General features: G+C 54.2%; 9 protein-coding genes across 9 annotated transcripts; 3 read left to right on the top strand and 6 right to left on the bottom strand.

Moving 5' to 3' along the window:
• Positions 1–2,532: 2,532 nt before the first annotated feature.
• Positions 2,533–3,771, bottom strand: AYL99_11218 (hypothetical protein; the record flags this gene model as incomplete). Its single annotated transcript, XM_018842724.1, has 1 exon — positions 2,533–3,771. The coding sequence occupies one exon, from the start codon at positions 3,769–3,771 to the stop codon at positions 2,533–2,535; it is 1,239 nt and encodes a 412-aa protein (XP_018688137.1).
• A 773-nt stretch (positions 3,772–4,544) lies between these two features.
• Positions 4,545–6,366, bottom strand: AYL99_11217 (hypothetical protein; the record flags this gene model as incomplete). Its single annotated transcript, XM_018842723.1, has 2 exons — positions 4,545–5,682; positions 5,807–6,366. The coding sequence occupies 2 exons, from the start codon at positions 6,364–6,366 to the stop codon at positions 4,545–4,547; spliced, it is 1,698 nt and encodes a 565-aa protein (XP_018688136.1).
• A 1,126-nt stretch (positions 6,367–7,492) lies between these two features.
• On the top strand, positions 7,493–7,871 carry AYL99_11216 (hypothetical protein; the record flags this gene model as incomplete). Its single annotated transcript, XM_018842722.1, has 2 exons — positions 7,493–7,523; positions 7,558–7,871. The coding sequence occupies 2 exons, from the start codon at positions 7,493–7,495 to the stop codon at positions 7,869–7,871; spliced, it is 345 nt and encodes a 114-aa protein (XP_018688135.1).
• A 1,137-nt stretch (positions 7,872–9,008) lies between these two features.
• On the bottom strand, positions 9,009–11,445 carry AYL99_11215 (hypothetical protein; the record flags this gene model as incomplete). Its single annotated transcript, XM_018842721.1, has 2 exons — positions 9,009–10,862; positions 10,972–11,445. The coding sequence occupies 2 exons, from the start codon at positions 11,443–11,445 to the stop codon at positions 9,009–9,011; spliced, it is 2,328 nt and encodes a 775-aa protein (XP_018688134.1).
• Positions 11,446–12,842: 1,397 nt separating this feature from the next.
• AYL99_11214 (hypothetical protein) lies at positions 12,843–14,730 on the top strand (the record flags this gene model as incomplete). The annotated part of the gene is made up of 2 exons (XM_018842720.1): positions 12,843–13,279; positions 13,335–14,730. The coding sequence occupies 2 exons, from the start codon at positions 12,843–12,845 to the stop codon at positions 14,728–14,730; spliced, it is 1,833 nt and encodes a 610-aa protein (XP_018688133.1).
• Positions 14,731–15,238: 508 nt separating this feature from the next.
• AYL99_11213 (hypothetical protein) lies at positions 15,239–16,278 on the bottom strand (the record flags this gene model as incomplete). The annotated part of the gene is made up of 3 exons (XM_018842719.1): positions 15,239–15,504; positions 15,596–15,773; positions 15,835–16,278. 3 exons carry the CDS (start codon positions 16,276–16,278, stop codon positions 15,239–15,241), a joined length of 888 nt encoding a protein of 295 aa, XP_018688132.1.
• A 930-nt stretch (positions 16,279–17,208) lies between these two features.
• AYL99_11212 (hypothetical protein) lies at positions 17,209–19,037 on the top strand (the record flags this gene model as incomplete). Its single annotated transcript, XM_018842718.1, has 2 exons — positions 17,209–17,379; positions 17,433–19,037. 2 exons carry the CDS (start codon positions 17,209–17,211, stop codon positions 19,035–19,037), a joined length of 1,776 nt encoding a protein of 591 aa, XP_018688131.1.
• Positions 19,038–19,597: 560 nt separating this feature from the next.
• Positions 19,598–20,506, bottom strand: AYL99_11211 (hypothetical protein; the record flags this gene model as incomplete). The annotated part of the gene is made up of 1 exon (XM_018842717.1): positions 19,598–20,506. The coding sequence occupies one exon, from the start codon at positions 20,504–20,506 to the stop codon at positions 19,598–19,600; it is 909 nt and encodes a 302-aa protein (XP_018688130.1).
• Positions 20,507–21,505: 999 nt separating this feature from the next.
• Positions 21,506–23,371, bottom strand: AYL99_11210 (hypothetical protein; the record flags this gene model as incomplete). The annotated part of the gene is made up of 4 exons (XM_018842716.1): positions 21,506–21,601; positions 21,670–21,768; positions 21,846–23,101; positions 23,179–23,371. The coding sequence occupies 4 exons, from the start codon at positions 23,369–23,371 to the stop codon at positions 21,506–21,508; spliced, it is 1,644 nt and encodes a 547-aa protein (XP_018688129.1).
• Between the last annotated feature and the right edge of the window lie 985 nt (positions 23,372–24,356).

Below are 24,356 nucleotides of genomic sequence, written 5' to 3'. Positions count from 1 at the left end.
ACTCTGTCGTGTCGTCGTTCACATCACCCACGACAAATTTGCATATATCTATAATGTCAAGTCCGGAGTGTTCCAAGAGTCGCAGTATGAACGGATCTGGGAACGTGCCCCCCCCACAAGGGTTGGGTGGTCCTTCAATCGAGAACGAGCACCATGAAGCGACAACTCCCTAAGACTTTGGTAGGGTCATTCGAGATGTGGCACTTGGTGAAGGGTCTAACTGAGCCTGTTCCATATATACCAGAGCCTCCAGCTGAAACTTGTCATCCTTCTGCACCCACATCCACTGGCCCAGTCACTCTCTTTCGTGCACCTACTCCAGCTTTGGACTTGCACAGTTTGGGTACCACGAAGAAACAGCAGACAACTCAGGTGAACCCGGCTACTAAGACCAAGCAATCATCATCGTTCTACTTCGGAGCTTGGGAGTGGAATTATCCTCTCCCACTAGTAAACGTCGCAGACGTTCCTATGCCAATGTATCGTCATGGCATTGGGCAATCCAGCTGGCCGGGCTCATACATGGCTTTCGATCACGATTCATTGATCTCACGCCTACCGGATGACCTGTTTGGTGTAATTGGAGGAGGCTCGGACCCCGAAAAGTCAAAAATGGTTTGTATCTCCCAATCGATTGCGCTATTATTTGCTGAATGTGACAGGCCGTCGTCGCTCTTCAGTCGGTCATCCAGGCAACTGGCCGAATCTACATCTCCATCTGTCGGTGCCGAAATTTACCCCAAGAACCTGGTGTCGCAACCTCTTCTCGTGGCGGGGCTCCGAGTCCCCACGTTGAATGTCACACGGTGTGAGCTTTTCTGGTTTCTGGTTAGAGGGCCACAAATTCGTCACAGCAGCTCACTTTCTGGATCTCGATGAACCCTTGAGCCCAGAAGGGAAAAAGGATACTCTAGACTACTCAAATACCTCTCCACACCAACCAGCGGTGATATTGTCGTTGCATCTGCCATCAGGCCCGGGTTTCATGCGAATTTGAGTCTGTCGACAATTGCGAATACGAGAAGCTGAAGATTCAAGGTGACCACGGACCGCGAATATATGATGTTCAGCTTGTGGACCTTGGTGAATCTGGCGATGTAGCCATCTTCAAGCCAGCTTTGGGAGAGACAAGACGCCCACAGTATGGATCAAGAACAGCCAGCTCAGCCCCAAGGCTGCCGAATCTCCGTTTTCGATCGGTGCAATCTTCTCCACCTACTCCCCATCTCACGACGAGCACGTCGTTCAGATGGAGAAGTTGTCACTTGCTCGCAAGGCATTGCAAGAGGGTCGTTTGACGAGGTTTGAGCTGATGCAGAACGAGCTGGTCCGTGAAGACAAAATATGGCCTCGTAAAGAAACTTCACTTCCTGGCTTCCAAAATCTCTTCCATCCAGATGTACGTTCTGTTGCTTTCGGGTGTATCGAAGCTCTGGTCAATTGAATGGTCCAGGTGAACAGACCGGCACCGTTGTGCGGACCCACAACATTCCTGGTTGGAAAGGATGTGCCGGCGGAATGGTTGGCTTCTTTGTGTACGTTGATCATATCACTTCTCAAGGTGTGCTTGATCAGGAGGTATTGGTAAGAATCGCAGGCGTCTTGAAAGGAAACAAGGGACATAACAAAAATACCTTCGCCGCATTCACCCGACATACCCCTGACGCTATCATCAATTGCGAAGCTGAATGATGCCTCGAGCCACACAACGCCCCACCGTTTTTTTTCATTCTCAGAAAAGGCAACCTCGACAGATCCACCCGAACCGAGAACTCGCAGAAGTTTCCCTCGACAACTGAGAACGGCTCAACTTGAGCGTAAGCAGCACGGGTTTGTAAACTAGGGGTCTGGAGGAAACCCATCCTGGGGCCGTTATTGAAAGACGAAAAGAAAAAGCCTTGGAGTGGATTCTTCAAAAACAAGGCAAAGGGGCAAACTGGATCGACAAGAGAAGAAAAGGGTAAGGAAAAGAGAGAAGAAGACAAAAGAAAAACCAACCCCAACGGACGGCCACTCGGGATTGAGATTGGACGGGCCGCAGGCCGAAGAGATAGATATGTATCTGTTAGAGAGACTCGCAGGCACCACCCACCCACGCGCGAGAGGGACGGATCCGTGCAGAGTCGTACCGGGGAAGTTAGGGGGACTGCGGGCCCGTGATCAAGGCATGCAATAACTAACCACCCATGAGCGTTTTTTTTTCTTTCTTTGGGGACCCCGGGGAAGAACAACGGAATCTTCGAGAGACACGAAGCAAAAAGAAAAGCAATTGAGATAAAGAAGAAGAAGCAAAAGAGATTGTTATGCTTCACTCTTGGACCATTATGTTTGCGTGTGCGTGTGCAGTGGTCCCTCCTAGAGAAAAGACGCCCCGGGGGATGCATATTTTCGCCATGTGTTTGGCCGAGTATTATTTAGGCACTGTACTGTGTAGGAGAAGGTCGAGATATGTAGCTCTTGCCAGGCCAGGCCAGGCGAGGAGAGAGAGGGCTCCTCTGACGCCCGCCCACCCACTCACCGTAAATTGGTGATTTAACAGGAGATCAGCTGGCCAGCGACATGGGTCGGATTGTCCTCCAAGATCGGCTCAGCACCCACGTTCAGGTACAGCGTGCACACGTTGGAGACGGTGTCGAAGTCCCAGCCGCCACAGGGGCCTTGCTCGTCGCACACGGTCAGGCACGTCTCGGCGTCGGAGGCGCCCGTAGCGCCCAAAAGCAGCGCGCCCGTCAGGAGCGTGCTGCATAGGATGTTGAACGTGCATCCGGTGACTGGGCCCGGGGTCGGGCCGGCGGCCAGGCCGTCGCAGTTGGGAGTAGTAGTAGTAGTAGTGGTGGTGGTGGTGGCAGTGGTGGTAGAGGGAGGAGGTGTGGTTGTTGTCGTCGAGGAAGTAGTTGTCGTGGAGAGTGTCGAGGAAGTGGTCGTGGGTGACGGCGTGGTGGTTGGAATTGTAAAAGGCGGACTTGTGCTTGATGAAGTTGTCGTGGTGAGGGGAGGAGAGGTCGAAGTCGTGGAAGTCGTGCTCGACGTTGTGCTTGTGGAGGTGGTCGAGGATGAGCTAGAGGTTGTCGGTGAGGAGGTGCTGGACGTCGTGCTCGTGGATGTAGTTGAAGTTGTGCTTGGAGATATGCTCGACGTCGTGGTGGAAGAGGAGGTGCTGGAGGTTGTCGTTGTGGAAGTGCTCGATGTCGTGCTTGTGCTCGTCGTCGTTTCTGTGGTGGAGCTTGATGTGGTGCTGGTGGTGGACGTGCCGCTCGAGCTGCTGCTGGAAGTGGTATGGTGGTGATACCTGGATGTCGTGGAGGTTGTGGTCACTGACGAAGTGGTGCTTGTCCCACTGGGGTGATGTGTCGAATGACTCCCAGATGAATGGGAGGAGGACCAGCTGCTGCTCGGTTCTGTACCATGACCGTGGCCACCGCTGAGAGATCTTGTCACTGAACTCACTTCGACGCTACCGCTCGTAGGATGGCTGTGATGGCCTCGGGTGGTGGTCAGATCGCTTATAGGAGTTGTAGCATGGAGGCTCGTGGGGCGCCCGCTCCAGCCGAAGGAGTGCGAAACATCTGCACCGGATCCGTCCCAATCGAACCACTCTATCGCTCCTGCTGCGCTCGAGGTTGTGAATATATTTGTCTCACACGGGCAGACATAGTGGGTATTAGTCTGGACAACAGTGACAACTTCGTCGTTGACCATCTGCTTCCAGGCATTAACGGAGACAAATAAGCCAGCAGTGGCTGCTGCAAGAAACGAGTGGACGAAGTACATCCTGGCTGAATGTCTTCAAGAACGAAAAGAATGCCAACGACAACAAGGACACGGGGAGAAACAGCATATCATATCAGAAATAGCATGGCATTATGACAATTTGCCATATTGCGCGGCCCGGACGGAACTGATTTGATCGCCAGCTTTCAGCCGTTGAATGTTCAGTTTCTCTGCTGGCTCGCCGGTAGACAGGAGAAGCATTGCCATTTTGGGCCGGTCTATTCCAATCTCATGCTGCTTTGGGGTAAATTGCGCGGAAAAAAAGGGGGCCCAGGGGAGCCAAGCGAAATTACAAGCGAAGCCCACCCACAGGAAGAGCGTTTGGTGTTGGCCGGTGTGGAGAACAAACTGTGTGGCGTTTTAAGCCTGAATCAACAAATGCTTTGCAGAAATGTGTGGAAATGTAACGAGGAGTTTGCGGAGGTTTGACCCCTCAGTCGCTGAGGTTTAAAGCGACACGGGGCAAGGTTCTCATGCTGCATATTTCGAATTGGCAAAAGCTTGGTAGTGTACAAGCTTACTCTGAAGCAATTGCCAATGGTGCTTATTTCATTTACACGGTGCTCCGCATCAACGCGCAGCTGCATCAGGGTAACCGAAGCCGTGGAGGGAGAGAAAATTCCGTTGTAGAACGTTGTCCTCAGTACAGCACACATGTTTCTCACTTCCAGACAGGGGTATCATATTGAATTGCAAAATACATTGTGGCGGTCCCGCAAGCATTGTCTCTGGGTTCCGAATGTAAGCTTTGGAGAGCCGACCTAGCGCCAGCCTCAAGTAGATGATTTTGCATTCAAATTCCGTCCATTGTCATACACGCGATCACCTGTCCCGTTGATGATGTGATTGATGGCGCTAAACGGCTTTCCATTCAGCCACTGCGTAGTCAGGTGGCTAAACTGGATGCCCGCTCCAGTCGGTGCCTCGATGGCGTTGTCGAGCTCGACCAGGTTGTCGAAATTGCAGTAGATCCCAAGACCCTTGGCGTTATGGGAGCTGACCTGATCACCTACTTTGTACGATGCGTAGCCCTTGCTTCCACCAGGCTGTTGCCATGACGACTGGTCAGGGGGATCATACGGGATCTCAGACTGGTACATATAGACCTGTCCACCGTTGCTGTTCCAAGCCGTCTGGACCTTCTGAAAGTGCTCAACGAAGAGGCCGTAGGCGACCACGTTTTGGCCCTCGACCGTCAGCCCGTTCTCGGCCGGATTGACAGTCCAGCCGGCGGCACCAGGGTTGCCGTGGTCTGCGCGCCAGATCCAGATGTTGTCGAGGATGACGTTATTGGAGTTAATGGTGATGCAATTCAGGGTCGATCCTGCTGCTGCGCCTCCGACACGGCAGCAGAGATCGAACAAAGCCGTAGGATTTGCGCTGTGGTCATTTGTACAGTTCGCACCTCCTACTACCAGAAGTTGGGAAGAACGAATCGGACCTGCTTCAAAGATGATCCCGCTGATTGATACACCGTCGACATCGTCGACCATGGCCGGTGTGCCGTTGTCAGGGATCAATGTCGCCATTCCGAGACCCAAGATCACGGTGCTAGGGTATTTGACCTCCAGGCTTCTAGAGAGATGATAGACACCTGGCGTAAGAATTAAGTGGTAGCCTTCTTGCAGGGCGTCGTTGATGGAATCGGCGGTGTCTGTGGCTGCTTTTGCGATGTAGAACTGACTGATTGGTAGCGTCGTGGCAGAGTCAGGAGTGTTGGACCAGCTTGGACCCTGGCTATCCCTCTTCACATTCGGAACTTGCACTGCATAGTCATTGTTGAAGATAAGATAGGGCTTTTCGCGGATCACGGGGGTCTTGTCGATCACCGTGAAAGGTTGATCGGGCCATGCTCCAGATGGAGGCTGGTTGTCGCCGACGAAGACCATGTTCCAGACACCACCATTCCAGCTAAACGCAGACGATGTCAGGTCAGCAAGTGCCCATAAAAGAAGAGTCATCTTCATTTCTCTCCGAAGTCCATCCAAACAATTGGATCTTCCCCTTCTCTGTAGAGGCCATGGCGCATACTTACTTTGTGAGAGTCGTGTTGCGAGTTAAGAATTGCTGCTGGGAGCCGGAAACGATCTGATTGTCGATGAGCGAGTCTGCGATGAAGCCGCCGCTGGAATAGTTGATTGGATAGCGCCAGTCGAAGAGAAAAAGTTGTCCGTGGACAATGTGCACTCGGCGCAAGAACGTGGCCTGAGAGACCGCCCAGCCGCTGATGTCTCCATTGGTAGTAGGCACGATTGAGAGATTCTCGACGCCGCGCCAGAAACTGTTCAGAGCCAAGCCTTGTGTACTGGTGGCGAGGGATTGTACGCCACCGGTGATTGTCACATCGTTGGGCGAATGGCCCAATCCGTGCACAGTCATGTAGTAACCTACATCCACACTCAGGTTGTATGATCCTGGTTTGAAGAAATATGCATAACGCCCTGAACCAAATTGGTTGGTGTCTTGACTCTGGAAGATGGGAGCTATGGTCGAGGTTATATCTGTCATGGGGATGGACGGATCGAAGATGTGCACATTGGGACCAAAGTCGGCTGGGTGTGGATTCGTTGGGGTTGGACGGGATGCTGTGGCCATGTCGTCTATAAGTTGAATTTGTGACTAGAATAGTGAGTAGTGGTGGACTATTGAAGAAGCAATGTCGGAATTCTGCTCTTTTGGAATCTAGGTCGAGTCACAGGAAGGCTGGTCTCAGCAGTGCTGCAAGACGGGGAGGGCCTTTATATTCGATAAAGACCTACTATTTCGTATTGTTTGAGTGCTACACACTGATGGTCCTGGCGCCCTACCTTCTCTTAGCCGCAGCTGGTGTTTGCCTCGTTCAAGCAACACAGGAAAGGCACAACGAACAAGCGAGAGAGCTCAGGCAGTTTCCTTGGAACTGAGATCGGGCGATGGAGCATCTGGTGTCCGCAGCAGGTCGTGATCCGAGGGCACAGGCTCGGCTTCTTCAGCTGAACAGCAACGATTCGCCAGGGGACTTCCCGTCCTGAGGCTTTGTAACCGGTGAAGAAAGTCTGTCAAGCTGCAGCCAGCCAAAGAAAGCATGCATGCCTGAAGGATTGTATGTCGGACAGGCTGGCGTCTTTTAATTGTCATGCGAAAAGCGCAGCTGGAGCAACACGAGGTGCGACGAGCTGAAACTGAGGAGGACGGGCATCGCGTGCGGCTGGTCTTGGCGTAACACGTGAGTGACGTGTCGGCATACCTGCCATATATATAGTGACGGAGAAGCAAGCCGTGTCTTGCTGCCTGTCAGCCTCGTTCAGCCTTGCCAACGGGGACATGATTCTGTGAAAAATTTCACAGCCTGATTCAACAAAGTTGTATCAGATCTCTGAGAGTTCTGGACTTCTCGCTGCCAGACTGATACGGATCTGTCACTTGTATCTGTGAAGCTCAGGTTTCTTGAATGTTTTCGCTTCGATTGAGGAGCGCATACCGCTCCCTTACCCATCACAATGGATCATCTTCCAATCCCCGATGGACGCTGCTATACCGCCCAGGTACCTTACATCTGCAAACGGGCTGGGATTTGAGAAATACCCACGTCGACAGAGATGGGATGTTGTGAAACTGCCTGATGCGGACCTTGGAACTCACTCTGTGGACGAACTGGGCCCCTTCACCCAGACTTGGCTCTACTTCGGGGTCTTCGCCGATGTCCTGACCATCACTGGCGTAGAATTCGATCAAAGCCAATATGTTCCTGAACTTCCATCTGGGAAAGAATCGTGAGCTCTCTTGCCGTGCTTGAACACATTTCAGCCTGGCGGAAGAAGGCCGAGTCACTTGCATCTGATGAGCGCAAAATCCAGGGCAAGCGCATCGGAGAGGTACTGGAAAAAGCTTCGCTCTATACGAACGCACTTTTGAGCAGCACCTCCGAGTCACCATTGATGGACATATCAGAGGACGTTACTCTCTCCAGCCTGGCCCTGGGCTCTACACTCTTTCGTGCCGCGTCCAAGATATGTTTGAAAGGCCTGGGAGCTCACTACGCCAATAATATCCTGGACACTGAGGAGTTTCTAGAGGCGAATGAAGATGAAGAAGAGATTTTTACTTGGGCCGAGCCGTAAGTTCTTTTTATGCTTGACTCGCCGGGGGTTTGGCAAGCTGATGGTCTGCCTATACGAGGTGTAGCAGTTGACTTTTTCTTTAGTTTTTCAGAACTCTGACCATCGTCACAAAGACCCTAAGCTTTCTCCAGATATTGGGGCTTCAGTAGCCTATCAGCAGCTCGATTGGTGGCACAGGACTGGTGCATCCGGGATATCACAATGCTTCAAAAACCTGTTTGCGGCTGAATCAATCCACTACATCACGTCGCTGGACATCAGAAGGACAACTGATCACTCGAAGTGCATCAGCTTCAGATATGTAGGAAACTACGTTGATCCTAAAGGCTATCAAACCCGGCACACAGGAGCTCCAGCTCCTGTGAACTCATTGGAGCAGATCAAGATCAAGTGATCTCAATCCTGGAAGGCGATGCTATAGCAATTGTCGGCTTCTCATTGTCGGGAATGAACAAATGTGAAGCACTCTTTGTCATCTAGGCGTCCAGTTCCACGCCATAAATTGCAATATCCCATGTCTAGTCGCACGGTCTCGGGTATGTGCGAGCGAACGCCCTCCGCAAATGTCAACTGAAATGGCTGTGGGGACATTTCCAAAACCTCCAAGCGACGGAACGTCCACGAGCCGAATCGCAGAGATATTTCTGGCTAGACACCCTGTGCGTCCCGTTGGCCAACGACGAGGCACGCAAAGCCACTATCGCCAGGCTGCCGCAAGTTGGTGCATATATTGAAGCGGGGGCCACAACCACCACAGGGGAGGCCTCGGAAGCGAAATATGCTGGGGAGTTAGTGAGCTGTATACTCCGTAGGTGCCTTGACCCGGCCAAATGGGAACAAGAGTGGGGAGCAGAAAGAAACATATAATGAGAGAAAAGCAGCGCAGGAGTTGAGCAGGTTCCATTCGTGTAGGTATACAAATACCTTTCTTCTTCCCCATCGCAAAATTGTTGAGCGAAGTTTATCATCATGAATATCATCATCCTCGCCCGTGGTCGTACATACAGACATGCCTCCAGCCTGTGCATTGGGTCCATGGCTGATCCATCCGTCCGGTATCCCCCCTTTCCCCTTGCGTGATCATACAAAGACGCAGTCATGCAGCGACCAAACGCCCCTCCGCGTGCGTCGTCCGTCCTAGCTACGATACGGCGTCTGGCCGTCAAAGTCCTGCATGATCATGTCCCACTGCGCCCAGTCCATGGGCATGTCGCCCACGTCCAAGGCCTGAGCGAAATTCGGATCCGACGCGAACATAATGCCGTCTCCCCCGAGCGGCGTCGGGATAGGTTGGAACGCTGGGAGTGGGAGCTGATGCGGGGCGCCTGCACCACTGCTGCCACCCGAGGAAAACGCACTGGCGGCGAATTGAGGAGCGATGTAGTTGCTGGGCGACTGGTCCGACAACGTCGCGTTCTCCCACCCCGTGATAGTCGAGGATCGCTCACTGCTCTCTGCACCGGTAGTAGCCTTGTCGTCACTTTGGGACGCCTGGGTGGACGATCCGGCAGCGGTCGTCGTCACACGCCTGAGCGGTCCGCTTTCGCGCTGCTCGCGGAGCAGCTTGATGTACTCCGGTGTGACCTTGGGGAAGACACCGTTGGTGGACTCACGCAGCGCGGTTTCCCGCGCGCTGTAGGCTTTGAGACAGAGACTCCCCACTGCGACGTGCAGAGGCTTCTTGTAATCCGTCACAAAATGAGGATGATGCCGGTAGATCTCGTCGATCTCTTGCCAGGCTTTGTCGACATCGTCGCCCAGTGTGCGTTCTTTGAGTTCGTTGAGAATGTCGATAAAGGCCTGCCACACGAAGAACACCCGCGTGTGCCACATGAACCGCCGCAGGGGCTTGGACGAATGTGCCAGGTTGATGCCTTCGAGGAGATTCATCGAGACGTTCCAGAGATACTCTCTTTCCGCAGGCGGAATGTCTTTCCCCTTGCCCCATTTGCGAGGGTGGTGGGCCATGAGCCTCATGCTGTTGATTGCTCCTCTTCCGATGATGATGGCCATGAATTGTATGGGGGTTGAAGGGTCGCAGTATCTCAAGAACTTCTCCTCCAGACGCTGTTCCAGCTCATTGATGAAAGCATCCCTCTCCTCGAGAAAACTGGTAAAGGGCGAGTCAATCCGAAGATGCTCGAGGGCGACAGTCGATCTCTGCCGGAACTTCTCCTTCCAGAAGTTCCCCAGCTCGCAGCGTAGGAGGCAGGAAATCATCTCCGTTGGTCGTGTGTGAGGGACGGGTGGCTCTGTCATATCCGGGTAAATGTCTTCGTCATTGACGTTGCTAGGTACCAGCGTATCAGACATGGAGAAATCGCCAGATCGCCCAGAGCCACTCAGTTCTGCCGACCGAAAATCCAGGGTAGTGATCTGCCACCACAGGCGACGGCGCATTTCCGTCTCAAATGGCGACACCCCAAGACTCGTTCCATCGCGATGAAGTCCCATGCCCTGCCCGATACGGCTAGCCACTCCGGCCAAGGTCCAGGTGGTTCGCGCGTCGTAGTCTTCACGCATGGTCAGAAGGTACAGGAAGAATGCCTGGAGGACCACCATCTCCGATGTGGCCATGAATCTCGCCCTGGCAAGGGCTTTCCGGGTCGCATGTCGGTATCTTGCCAGGAGAATTTTCCGGGGCTCACCGAGCTTCATTTCACACTCGTCATCCTCGATCGAATAGACAGCGGAACTGTAAATTGCAAACATCAAGGCCTCGAGACCTCGTGGGAGGTTATCGAGCTGTGAGGAGGCTTGAACGAGTGTCTTGTGGAGGGTTGGTTGGTGGATCAATTTGGTCATGGGATTGATGTTGTCCAAAAACATTTGCCATAAGATGAGAATGTTGGCTGGCGACGGGTGCAATTGGTGAACTGGGTTACTCGAGGGGGTAAAGCCGAGAATGAAGTCGGTGCTCTCCTCAATGGGAGAACCGATTTCATCCTCGTCCTCGGAATACTCGGCGATGGCTTCATTTGGTTGTCGAAACTAGAATCGCGATATCAGTCATACAAGAACGGCCAACATGAGAAATCCCTCGCACGACAAGTCGTTGCATCTACAGGTGGTGGAATTTGGTCAAGTCCAAAACACTTACCTCGTCAGAGAGACTCGCCCAGAGGGGGTTTTCAATGAAGCGGGATTTCCCTTGATCCACAATCAATTGACCGGACTTTTGGAGCTCGGGTGGGTAGGCGGCGAAGATTTGGCGCTGCTTCGCAAGCACGCTCTCTGCATCGGGGTCCAGAGGTTGTGGGGATCCTATCGGTGGTTGCGAGCTGGATGGGCTCTCCAAGGTTACCGATGCGGAAAGACTGCTGGAGGCGACCTCAGTGTCGATGTCAATGCCCTTGCTCTTGAGGAGCTCTTCGCATTTCTTGAGGCGGGCAAGCAGCAAGTCCTCTTGGGTGCGTTTCTTTCTTCGACGAGCTGGCGGCGGAATACGAAAGATGCACTCGACTTTGGACTTGACGCAATTCGAGCATGGGCTCTGCTTGTCGCATTTGACTTTGCGCTCAAAGCACCGAATGCAGGAGAATGCCTTTCCCGGGGACGGTCCTGCGGTGTTCATGTCGTCTCCTAGGTCCTCCGGTCGCGTTTCGGAGTAAAAGAATCCTTGATTGATGCCTAATTACCGTGGACTCCTATCGCTTGTCGCAAGTGGGCGCCAGCACCGTGCGAACTATCATGTCGATCCTCAACGTGGTAGAAGGTAGCAATCAGACGGAGAGAAGAAAGATGAGTCGCCTTCAGTCTGGAGGACGAAGTTGTTCACCATCAATTGCCGCATTGATGGTGGACGATCATTGGCTGGAATGAGGCTTCAGCTGCAGATTAAAAAATCAGGCAGCCAGAAAGTTGGACAGCAGAAACAATGGTTGAAAGGGTTCGAGCGACTCAGGCACGGGAGGATACGAACGAGATACGAGAAGCCCGAAAAAGATGCCAAGGCTTCACGTGACTCAGACGACCATTCCTGATTCGGCCATGTACATGACAACACACAGTATCTCCATCGTTCATCTTGCTCTCTATTCTCACTACTCGCCATCGTCACCAGCATGTACGCGTACTTTCAACTTCAAGCCAATCTTATCAGCTGAGATCGCTCTCGTGGATCTGCAGTCACCTCCGACTAGTGACCCACTAGGAAAGAATGAAGCTCCAATAGTCGATGAGTCAGCAAATTGCACCACAAAGAACGATCTTCCATGTCTCCGCGCTCGTGTTGGCGTGGGGTCGTCACTTCGGACCGAGTTCCACCATCATAACAATGGTGATACAACTCCTTCGATGAGTGAGTGTCTTTTTCTTTTGGCGATGCCTTGGATGATATTATTAGTTCTTGCACGGGCGATGAGATTCATGGATTTAGGGCCTCCAGAAGCAGCCACCGAGTGTGCAACTACCAAGTAGGTTCTGCACAGTCCATCTCAAAGTTGGGTTCTTACTGTGTAGGGTCTCACGTTTGTTGATCCTTCACAAGAGCTGATTATTTGATGGGATTTGTTTTCCGTGCTTCCCCAATTGCGCACCGTAGCGCTGGACTATTTATCTCTAAGCGTGGCCCGCTCAATCTGTGCGGCCACGTTCTCGGCGGAAAGCTTTTTGCTCGCCTGATGGCTTTAGGTCACTGGATTGTGGTTCTGCAGCCTCAATCTCACGACGATTGGCAGGAGGACGCACAACAACCGGAAGTGAAGACCGAACTGACACCCAGCAACACCAATTCCAGCCTTGTCTGAGTGGGCGGCTGAGTAGTTGGCCCCGTCAGCCGAGCCATCCCCCGGATTTTGGTGGTGGTCGATCTGTTGTCATTGGACAGGTCCACCATCCTCTGTGTGACAGGCGGGTATATGTCTGGAAGATGCTCTCATATTTCCTCTTTCCAATGCTTTTGAGCCCTTCGTTGACTAGTTTTGAGATTTTGCATCTTTGTGTATTGACAATTCCAGCACCTTTTACATCATGTCGGATCTCAATCCCGGGTGGAGTGTGGTCGACATCAGTGATGCTGCAAAGGTGCTTCACACCCTATTGAAGAATTTAGAACCACACAAGGGTGCCAAACGGAGGCACAGGGATGACCTCCAGTATCTGCAACATTATCTACTCCCAAAACTTCTTCTGATCCAAAACTATGTCAAAGACGTCGGCGACAACAACGACCATCCCCGCAAAGGAGGGTGGGAAGCCGATCTGGGAGCTCTGGCACAGGCCTGGCAGAAGTTTGAAGACTACCTCTACAGTCGGTATGGGCTGCTACTCGAAAGCCCCAGCCATGACAGCGCGGAGGATGATGTTGCTTGGACCTGGGATGAACTTTCAGAGAAAATCCAAGAGATCAAGCTAACATCCAGGGATGCTTTGGACGATATTGATAGACTCAGTCTGCTCGAGATATGGTAAGTTATTTTCAGACACTTGAGTTGGGGTATGTGCTGATAATGCCCCCTTCAGTGACCGATTTGGCCTCGTCCTGCCGAAACTGGACACCATGTTCGAGAAGATCGAAAGCTACGGCCAATGCGTGTCGACCTACCGGAAGGACGTCCAGGACGTGCTGTACACGATCCGGTCCAACAAGCAGGACTTCAAGTCGCTGGAGAACCTGCTCCACGGGAGCATGGCCGAGCTCGCACGGAAGATCAGCGACAGCCAGAGCGAGACCGACGCCATTAAGGCGCAACTGCACGCCACGTCGGAGAAGCTGGACCGCCTGCTCGCCCTGCTCGCCGAACAGCGCGGGAACTGTACCACCAAGACCGACAAGAAGTATCTAGACCAGTTGCGGAAAGAGGTTCAGAAGCAAGCCGACTCCGTCGCGCGGCTGCGGGCTTCAGTCGACGAGACCATGAGCACCATGGCGGAATTCTCGCACGCCCTGGAGAAGCTAAACGTCTGGAGGGGAGTTTCACAGTGTGCTTCTGGCGCGCTTAACGACTTGAACGACATGCTGAGCAAGACCGTGTCGTCCCTTGAGAGACTTTGCGACAACCTTAAGCGACAGACGTCCCTCTTCACGTTCAAGGCGCTGTTCTGGCGACGGACGAAGCCGACTGAGGAGGTAACTTCCTCCGAACACGACGACGTTCCCAACAGCCCATCGCCACCTGAGGAATCCTCTCCAGACGCGACGGGTGCTGAGGATAACGAGTCTGCAAATTCCAGCACACTGCTCGAGTCTTCACCCCCGCCTCTGAGCCAGAACCACACTTCATCTTCATCATCGTCATCGCCACCATCGTCCATCGTCATGGCACTGACCGCTCCACCCCACTCCCCCATGAAGTCTGCAGGATTCTCCATCCAGGACCTGGCCACGCTGCTCGCGGCATCACCCGAAGAAGCAGCCGAAGCGGCCGCCGCGGCGACCGCCATCACCTGGGCCCTGTCGAACTCCCCACCTCCGCTGCCGCGCCGATCTTCCGGCCGCAAGTCTTACCAGTACGTGCTGCACACCCTGCCGCAGCGCCAGAGCCAGCCCGTCTCCCTCCTGGCCGTTCCGGGGCAGGCGACTCCAGCAAGAGCAGCAGCAGCATCAACAGCGATGTTGTCGTCGCCACACCATTCATCGACGTCGTCGTGGTCATCCATGTCCCTGCCGCTGTCGTCGTCGGAACTCGACTCGCCGTGTCGGATGTTTTCGAGGCCGATGGCGTGGCCCTCGGCGCCGTCGTCCGTCTACGAGTCGTCGATCCCAGAGCTCACCACCTCGTATGCTGCTGATGCTGACGCTGACGATGATGCTGGTGACAATGCTGTCGTCATAGCCGCAGAGCGGACCAAGCAGTCGTCGCTGTTCGACCTGTTAGAGCAGCGGTATAGCCTGACGGTCGTGGCGACGCGCACTTAGCTCATCCACCGTCTCCTCTATCACTAAGGCCACAACCAGAGTCAGGTTGGAGTTGAGCACGGGGCAATTCTGGCCTTGAGACATTGGTGGCCGGATGGGAGGAAAGGGAGAGATTTTACGGCCGACTCTATCTTTTATCTTCAATTTCGTTCTTGGGCGTGGTCTGGCTTCGAGGTAGCGACGAAGACCCATCTCTTTACTATACGTGGACAGTTGTATCTTGATGACTGATACCCGGTATTTGGATTGGGCGTTCTAAGGCTGCTAGGGGTGTCTACCAGGTGCTGGAACCGGATAGACCTATTTCAGATCACACTGTGGATCGCATTAATGCTATTTTTAATAGAACTTGGAGGTTGGTAGTACTCCATGGTTTCTAAGTCTTCCCCTTCCGTTAACCGGTGGCACACACGTCAATTTTGATCACGGTCCCACTGCCATCCGAGTCCCTAACCTCGCAAACCTGACACCGTTGTCGTCGGCGCCAGTTCCGCCGTCCGCCTAGACTTCATCCGTTCACAATCACTCCGCCGTTCGGGTGCAAGCTCTGCCCACTGATCATGCTGCTGTCCGCGCTGGCCAAGAACACAAAGCACGTGGCGATTTCGCTGGGCTGTGCGGGGCGGCCCAAAGGCGAGGTGAACTGCTTCTGCGCGTCTTCATTCATGGTACTCGGGATGAGAGGCGTCCATACGGGGCCGGGACAGACGGCGTTGACTCGGATGCCCTTGCTCATCTGCTGGTTTGCCAAGCCGCGTGTAAACGCGACGATTGCTGCAGATCAAAGTCAGAACTGGGATTGTCTAGAGGACGAATGGGGACTTGCCTCCTTTGGTTGATGTATAGTCGAGAAGGTCGGGTCGACCGATGTAGGCATTGATTGAGGCATTGTTAATTATGATGTCGCCGCGCTTCATGTGTGGGATAAGGAATTTGGCCAGGTAGAAATACGGGTGGATATTGGTCTCGAAGGTCTTGTGCCATTGCTCAATGGGAATATCTGTGATGTCCATCTGCATCATCTGGTACGCGGCGTTGTTGACCTATGTCGCGGTGTGTCAGCACGCCGTAAAAGGAGCAAGGCTCGCTGTCTCGATCACTTACCAAGATGTTGACTCTGCCCATGGCCTGCAACGCGGCATCGACGACTTTCTGACAGTTCTCAGCCCGCCTGAGGTCGGTGGCAAAGAGGTGACACGTCCGCCCGAGCTTCTCAACCCGGCGTTTGGTCTCTTGGGCGTCCTCTTCTTCTTCGGGCAAGTAGACAATGAAGCTGTCCGCACCCTCCATGGCATACAGAATGGCGATGGCCCGTCCGATGCCACTGTCTCCCCCCGTGATGAGAGCCTTCTTGCCCTGCAGCTTTCCGGCCGCCTTGTATGGCTCCCATCCGCCATTTGCAGCGGGGAGCTTGTCGTGAATGGCCTCGACAGGCAAGTCACTCTCTCTGCCAGGAGGGTCTTGGTGTGAGACTGGCGGGAGGAAGCCCTGCTCGAATTGGCCCTTGCTGCCGGTGGCCTCTTTGACGGTGTTTTTGATTGTCTCCATGATGTGACTACGAGTTTGGCTGTATATGAGAGGTAACGAGATTCGAACGAGGAAAGGGTATAGTGGTGATATTTCATTGTTGATCCCCATAAAAGGATTTCGCAAGATCAACGTCATTCGAGATGCTGATGTCACCGAAGCATTTCACGTGGGAGGACTGAAGCGGCGAGGCGGGAGTCTGAGCCGGAGAACATTCCGGGCAGTGCCAACGCATGGCTTCTGGCACATTCGTCTTGCATCATCACATTCTGCATGGCATCGATTTCCATGTGGCGTTGGGTTGGAAAAGAGAACCTGTGAGTGCCTGTGAGGCAAAAGACAACGCGAAAGTGGAAGTGAGAGACGCCAAAGAGAAGCGGAATTCCCAGCCAATGAGAAAAGAGGAAAAAGGCATCTCGTCTGACACTGATTTATGGTCTCGGCGTCACGTGAGCGTCAATCCTGCAACTTCATCTCTTCTTGTCTACAACAAAACATCGTCGTTTTTGGATACAGCTTGGTGATCTGGAGGAATGCTACTTTGTCGTGGTTGACCAATTTGTCCTCTTGCTTGGGTACCGATCCCTACCCTTTGACCGCCTCCACGAATCAGAATGTCACCCCTTTGTGCTTGAAACTCGGACCTAGCTTCGTCCTCGGGCCCGAATTCTTGACACCAACAACGGTCCCGCTCTCAGATCGAAAGAGACAGGTCTAGCACATGGCCGCTTTCAGTATGGCGGCATCATTCAATCACTTTCTCGCGTCCGAGAAAAGTATACTGGTCCACTTGCCTGGAGCCTATTTGCAGTGAATGAATGGTAGGTTTGTGAGGAATGCGAACATCTAATATCCTCTTCGTGTTCCCACGTTCCCATGCTCCGTCTGCTTTGCAACTTGACGTTTTAGAATTATCTTGGTGTAGCCAGATCTCTTGCAACCTTTACTACCATGGCGCAGAAGCAGCTTGCAGTGGACGCCCAGAGCCACTCTAGTGGTGATGCTTCCAAAGCGACAAATACACCAGGCACTGGGCCTGTCGACCAGGATGAATACCCTCCAACCTCAAAGGTCATTGTCATTATTGCTGCCATGATGTGTACCGCTTTCCTGGTTGCTTTGGTAATAGGAGCACCAAGCCCAATCTCACCCTCAACGACTGACAAGTTGACCAGGACCGTCTGATCATCGCAACTGCCATCCCCGTCATCACCAACCATTTCAACTCCCTGGCTGACGTGGGATGGTATGCATCGGCCTATCTCCTCACAATGTCCGCATTCCAACTTCTCATCGGCCGCATCTATACCTTCTACAACCCCAAAACAGTCTACATTGCCTGTGTCGGGATATTCGAGCTGGGCTCGTTAGTCTGCGGCGCTGCACCGTCCTCCACCGCTCTGATTGTTGGTCGTGCGATTGCTGGGGTGGGCAGCGCGGGCATCTTCTCCGGGGCCGTCATAATGATCGTCTACCTCGTCCCGTTGCAGAAACGACCCGCCTGGACCGGCATTTTTGGCGCAGTATTTGCAATCGCATCGGTCGCTGGGCCCTTGCTGGGTGGTGTGTTCACCGACAAGGTCTCTTGGAGGTGGTGTTTCTATATCAACCTGCCCATCGGTGGAGCTATGATGGTGGTGCTGTTCTTCGTGCTTCACCTTCCAGCCACGGCAACGGAGAGAACCAAGGCCCCCTTCAAGGAACAACTCCGAAAACTCGACCCTATCGGGACGGCAATCTTCATTCCTGCAATTATCTGCCTCCTCCTGGCCCTGCAGTGGGGTGGCACCACGTACAGCTGGTCCAACGCCCGCATCATCGTTCTGTTGATCCTTTCGGGAATCCTCTTCGGGATCTTCGTGTACCTCCAACATGTCTTTCAGGAAAGCGCCACCATTCCGCCACGAATCATCAAGACACGCTCCGTGACCGCAGGCGTGCTGTATGCCTTCTTCAGCGGATCAGGGATGATGACCATCGTCTACTTCCTCCCGATCTGGTTTCAAGCCATCAAAGGGGTCTCGGCTGTTCACTCTGGAATCATGAATCTTCCAGCTGTATTGGGCATCACAGCCGCCTCCATGCTCTCTGGCTTCGGAACCCGCAAGATTGGATACTTCACGCAATGGATGTACCTTTCATGCATCCTGGGGTCCATTGGGGCAGGTCTCATCACCACCTTTAAGACTTCTACAACACACCCCAAGTGGATCGGATATCAGGCTCTTTGGGGGCTGGGGTTGGGTTTTGGGATGCAACAGCCCAGTGTAGCTGCACAATGCGCACTGGCCCGCAAGGACGTGCCCACGGGTGCGTCGATGATGTTCTTTGCGCAAACACTGGGTGGATCCATCTTCGTCAGTGTCGCCAACAACATCTTCGACAACAGCCTGGCGTCGAACCTGAAGGCAATCCCTGGTGTCAACGCGCGCGTGGTCACACATGTCGGGGCCACCGACCTTCGCTCTATTGTGTCTCCCCGACTCTTGCCGGCGGTGCTCGTTGCATACAACGACGCGCTGCGAAATGCCTTCTACGTCGGTGTGGCGGTCACTGCAGCAACCATCCTCGGCGCCCTGGCCATGGAGTGGAAGAGCCTGAAAAAGGTCGCAGCGGCGCAACAAGCCGCGGCCAAGGCGGCGAGGGAGGCTGCCGCGAGCGAGCAGGGCGAGAGCAAGCCCGGCTCGGCTGACGGGACCGACACGGAGACGAAGGTGGCCGACGAACGGAAGGAGCAGGAGCCGGTGGATGAGAAGAAGCAAGTTGTCGAAGAAGTTTAGCGGTGTTGTCCTGTCCGTCACACGTCTTCTCTTGTCTCTCTTTTCTCGGCTCTCGGACTCTCGGGCGGTGCATGGCCATTGGATGATACTATGGAGTGTTTTTAGACCTCGAGATCGCATGAGAACTGGCGTTCAAGTGGGATGAGACAATTGTAAAGGGGAGGATCGGGAGTCTCTACTCAAAAATTGCAGGAAGAAACGAATGACCAAAAGTGTTGTGCCTCTCATATTTGGGAGTTAATTATTTATTTCTTCAAATGCCCGTCTTGGGCACATGCACTGTGTCTTTCTTTCCTTTTGCCCTTCTCTCTGTTTTCTCCTTAGGGTGATGATGCAATTAGGAGACCATGCTGAGCAACCGATCAAACCATGGACCGAACACAGACGACCCCGTGATGTCCCGTATCCTTTTAGCAGGGGAGAAGGGCAATTGACGTTCCTACACGATGACTCCTGTCTTGCTAGCACTATGAAGCACGCCCTGATTTCTTGCCTCACCGTCTATATCGAGAGCATCTGGATCGACAGACATGTGTTTTTGCGTTTGTCGTTTCCAAGTTTCACGGCCCACTTCCCGCACTCAGGATGTACCCACCGTCCACGGCGACGGTCTGGCCGTTGAGGTACTGGTTGGTGGCGGCGAAGAGGACGGCGTTGGCCATGTCGCGGTCCTCGCCAGGGCGGCGGGCGGGGACCTTGTCGGCGTACTTTTCGCGGGGGATGTGGGATTTCTGGTCGTCGCCGCTCTCCTGGGCCGTCATCTCGCTGGGGAACACGCCGGGCGCGATGCTGTTGATGCGCACCTTGAGCCCGTTCTGCGCCACCTCGTTGGCCAGCATGCGCGTCAGGTGGATGGCGGCCGCCTTGGACGCGTTGTACGCGAAATGGTGCTGGGCCGTCTTGACGATGCCCGAGATGCTCGAGATGTTGATCACCGTGCCCGAGAAGTTGTCGTGGTGCTGGTGCGCCGCCTGCAGCAGGGGCAGGAACGCCGTCGTCGTGAAGAACAGCTGCGGCACGTTGGTGCGGTAGGTGTCGGTCCACATGTCGAATGTCTCGTTCTCGTCGTCGAAGAGGTTCTTGGACATCTCCTCTGCGGACGACGCCTCGGTCTGCTGCGTGTTGAGCGCGATGCCGGCGTTGTTGACCAGAATGCACAGACACTTCTCCTTGGACGAGATCTCGCTGACCAGCTTCTTGATGTCGTCCTTCTGCGACACGTCCGCCGTCAACGGGATGATCTGGCCCGGGATGTCCTTGCCGTACAGCTCGGCCACGCGCTCCAGCTTCTCCTCGGTGCGTCCGCAGATGTACACTTTGGCGCCGTTGGTGGCCAGCGCCTGCGTGATCATCAGCCCGATCCCGCTGCCGCCGCCGGTCACAAGGGCGACCTTGTTGGAGACGTCGAACAGCTTGTCGAGCTTGAAGCTCTGGTTGCGTGCGTTGAAATTATCCGACGACGACGACATGGTGCGTGATGTGGATGAGAAGTGGCGTTGCAAGCTCTGAAGACGAGGCTGTGCCGTCTTGACGGAGGCGAGATGCAGTGGAGACAGAAGAGCTGGTGAGAGAAGCCGAGGTCGGTGAGATGTGAGTCGAACTGAGCTGGCCTTGTTGAGATGGATTTGGCGAAATATGGGATAATGAGGCTTGGGCGGCATTGACGTTGAGGTTGGAAGAGAAGAGATGGTTACCAACGATGTGGAGGATATTTATAAGGGACTCACTCACTCATAACACCATGACAGACAGCAATTACTGCATATGACACTCACTTCTTCACCCACTCACTCACCCTTTTCTGGCTGTGAAGCAATTCAAATGGCTGGGGCTGAATTCCCACGTCAACACTATGACGCTCCGATGATGAAATGCCAGAGACGCAAGATGGAGGCCACGGATCTCTTTTCCGCCTCATTGATCGTCGCTGACGCTTGTTCTTGGCTTTCAATTGACCTCAGCAGAAATGGATTAACAATATTCCTGACTTCGTGGGGACCTGCTCTTTGATAAAGGTCGTCACCAAAAGACCTCCTACGCCCAGCTGATCAGATCAGGTACGTAGGGGTATTTTGGCACCTGTTGTCCATGCAGTCCGCTGTACAAGAACGAGAAGTAAGTTCCTCTCAACTTCTGCCATTGGCTTATGAAGACGCTGGCTGTGGAGGAAAAAATGATGTAGTCTGCAAAAGACAGGAGAAGGGAAGTCTCGACCAATTCAATCCATTCGCCTGGGTGCCGACGTGAGGACTACAAAGATTAGAGGGACAAGATGGCAAAGCACAGCCTGAGAGGTGTGCTATGGACAGAGATCCTTTGATGTGGCATGCATATTGAGCCATCTAACAGACTCCTCGATCGAAGGGGGATCACTCCGTCTGGTCATGATTGTTACGCTCTTCTCTCTGTTGCAGTAGCAGCAGCAGCAGCCCGCCATATTCTGAAGCCCTCCGCAGGTAAGTCGAGAATCATGCCTTCTGCTTCTCCTCGCCGTCTGCCGCATAAAGCTCTTCCTCTCTGATCTGGTACTTGGCGGATTTCCGGGCTGCAACACCGTTCTGGAACTGAAGCCGCGATTCTCGGTCAGCAAACAACGAGAGAACCACCGAGTAGAGGCCAAATGCTCGCTTACCATGAAATCCAGCTCGCCAAATGTCCGGTCCTTGGTCTCAAACAGCCGGAAGTAACCCCACAGGAATGTCAAGGTTGCGAGGCCGGCCCAGAAGAAAGCCTGAGGAGTCACCAGCGATTAGCAGAGGTCCAACCCGAGTATATGTGATTGGGGAGAGAAGAGGGGAGAAAACATACAGTCTTGCCCTTGGCGTTCCACGCGCCCGGCGAAATCAGCTCGGGCTGCAGCAGTCCACCGCAGATAATGTTCCCGACATAGTACGTGCTCCGGGCCAGCACGACCGTCTGCGTGCGGAGTCGTGTCGAGCCGATCTCCGCGACGAGCGTGTAAATGATGGGTCCCACGGACATGGAATACGCGCCCAGCCAGACGAGACACAGAATCGACTGTGCCCACGCCAGCCTCTTGTTCTGCGTCGGCAGCGCCAGGAATCCGATGGTCCACAGGATCACGACCAGGAAAGCAAAGCCGACCAGCCAGATAGTGCGACGGCCCCAACGGTAGATGTACAGCCAGGAGATGATGGTCCCCAAAAAAGCGATGCCCGTACCGGCCAAAGAGATGGCGTACGCGGCGTTGGCGCTGATTCCCGTCTGTTGGAAAAAGAAAGATCCGCTGTAACACAGAGCGCCGCCGTTGGTGATCTGGGAGAGGAAGCCCACGCAGGCGATCTCGGTGCGGCGTCGGTTGGTGCCCCGGAACGCATCCCAGAGAGTCACACCGGCTCGTTCCTGCAGCTCGAGCTTGTTCGTGTGGACCATCATGGCGATGGTGGCGTCGATTTCACCGTGATGTTCCGGCTGGGTCAATCTCTCCAGCGACTTCCTGGCGGCCTCGATCCGGTCGGTCCGGACAAAGTACCAGGGCGACTCCGGGGCGAACCAAGCGGCCAGGAAGAGCGGAATCGGCCATATCCACTGAACGGCGAAAGGGATTCTGTAACTCCACTCGGTCGTGTTGTTCACCAAGCCCTTGAGCACGCCGGCGGAAATGAACTGGCCGATGCACCAGCACAGGTTGACGTAGGCGGTAAGATAGCCGCGGATGGCCAGCGGCGTGACCTCGGCCGCGTACGAGGGACCGGTCGTGGCGAACACGCCCCAGGGGATGTTGCAGAGGAACTGTCCGACCAGCATGACCTCGATCGTGGGGGCGAAGAAGACGATGAAGATGAGCCCCGCCAGCGAGAACAGGTTGAACATGAGCACCTTGCGGTGGCCCCATCTGGAAGTGGCCCAACCGTTCAGCAAGGCGCCGATGATGTTGGCAAAGGCACCCAGGCAGTTGAACCGTTGCTGCCAGTTCGCCGATATCTGGTAGCCGCTCTCGTCGTTCAAGAATTTACCATACTTGCGCCGAAAGCTGGGATAGCCGTAGAACGAGCCCAACAACGTGACGTCGTATCCCTCCATGACGACGGTGGTGGAGATGACTGGATCGCACGGTGTTAGTTTTCGTTCAGCTCGCTGGCCAGATGGCCTTTCCTCCGGGGTCAGGGGCCCAACGTACGGATCGACCAGAACGCCGCGCGCTTGTACGTTTTCAGGGCCTGGAAGACGCCCATGCTGTGTTCTTGGGCCGTGCCCTCGAGGGCGCCGCTGGCGAGAGTCGCATCGTGGAGGCCGACATCTTTGAGGTATCCGAGTCCCTCCTCCGAGGTTTCGAAGTGGATGGTGTCTCCGGCCTTTGGATCGGTGGCCATCTCTCTTACCTGGTTGGTGAAGAGGACTGGTTAATCACCTGGTGCTAGACAGTCCGGAAGAGCTGTTCTGCTGAGGAACTTGCAACAACCTGCACAAGATTGTGGGGGAGTATAGGTCATATATATACATCCTCTGAAGTCTGGATGCAAGCGGGGGGATCCACGAGACAAGTCGGTAGCAGTACATATGGCCTGCCTGCTTCTTCGATCGAGCCAGGACTTCCTCCAGCGAACCACAGGGCAGACCGCGTTGACGGGTAAATCTCCATCCTCGCTCTGAGAGAAACCTGCATCAAGCAGCGGGGAGAAGAGAGCGCCATCATCGTATCATCCGCCGGGCTCTTTCCCAAAGCAGACTTCGAGGCCAGGAGCGAAAGGAAAATGCGACGTTGTGTCAAGAGCTTGCCCTCTTGAATTAACAAAAGCCATCATCCTTCCTGTCGCCAACAGGGGTATGGAGGGATGGGAATCTCGGCTGATTAGAAGGGAGGTACTTGGATTCTTTCCGGGGGCGACCAACCAAATTTCTTGCGCGGAAAACCATGGGGCCCCGGCTTTTTGCTGTGGGACACAGGGACTCGGACCACTCAAGCTCCTCTCTGTATCACGCCAGCGAGAAGTCACCGACCGAAGGAATTCTCTTGCCCACACTGGCGAACAGGGGGCGGCCTAGTGGCACCAGTGATTAGCCGGCGCTAGATACACAACGAGATAAAGCAACACTGCAGCTTGCAACATTCCCACATCAGCTGGGGGCCCCCCATACTCCGTCTCCCACGAGCAGTTCTCGTTATATCTAGGCTAAAGTCCTCGCCAATCGTTTTTCACAAAAGCAGATCCCAAACTTCCCAGTCTGCTCAATCTAACGGTACATCTTCGGTGGGAAGGGGTGAGAGACCTGGCCCTGGTTTTGTTGGTCTGGGGAAGATCTGGAGAACCGTCGACCGAGGTCCCCGCCGGGGTATCACCCAGAATATACAGATGC

The sequence above is a fragment of the Fonsecaea erecta genome, assembly GCF_001651985.1.
Source record: "Fonsecaea erecta strain CBS 125763 chromosome Unknown Scaff13, whole genome shotgun sequence".
Classification (NCBI taxonomy): domain Eukaryota; kingdom Fungi; phylum Ascomycota; class Eurotiomycetes; order Chaetothyriales; family Herpotrichiellaceae; genus Fonsecaea; species Fonsecaea erecta.
Note: the sequence above shows the minus strand (reverse complement) of the source record. Positions and strands in the feature narration are given on the sequence as shown.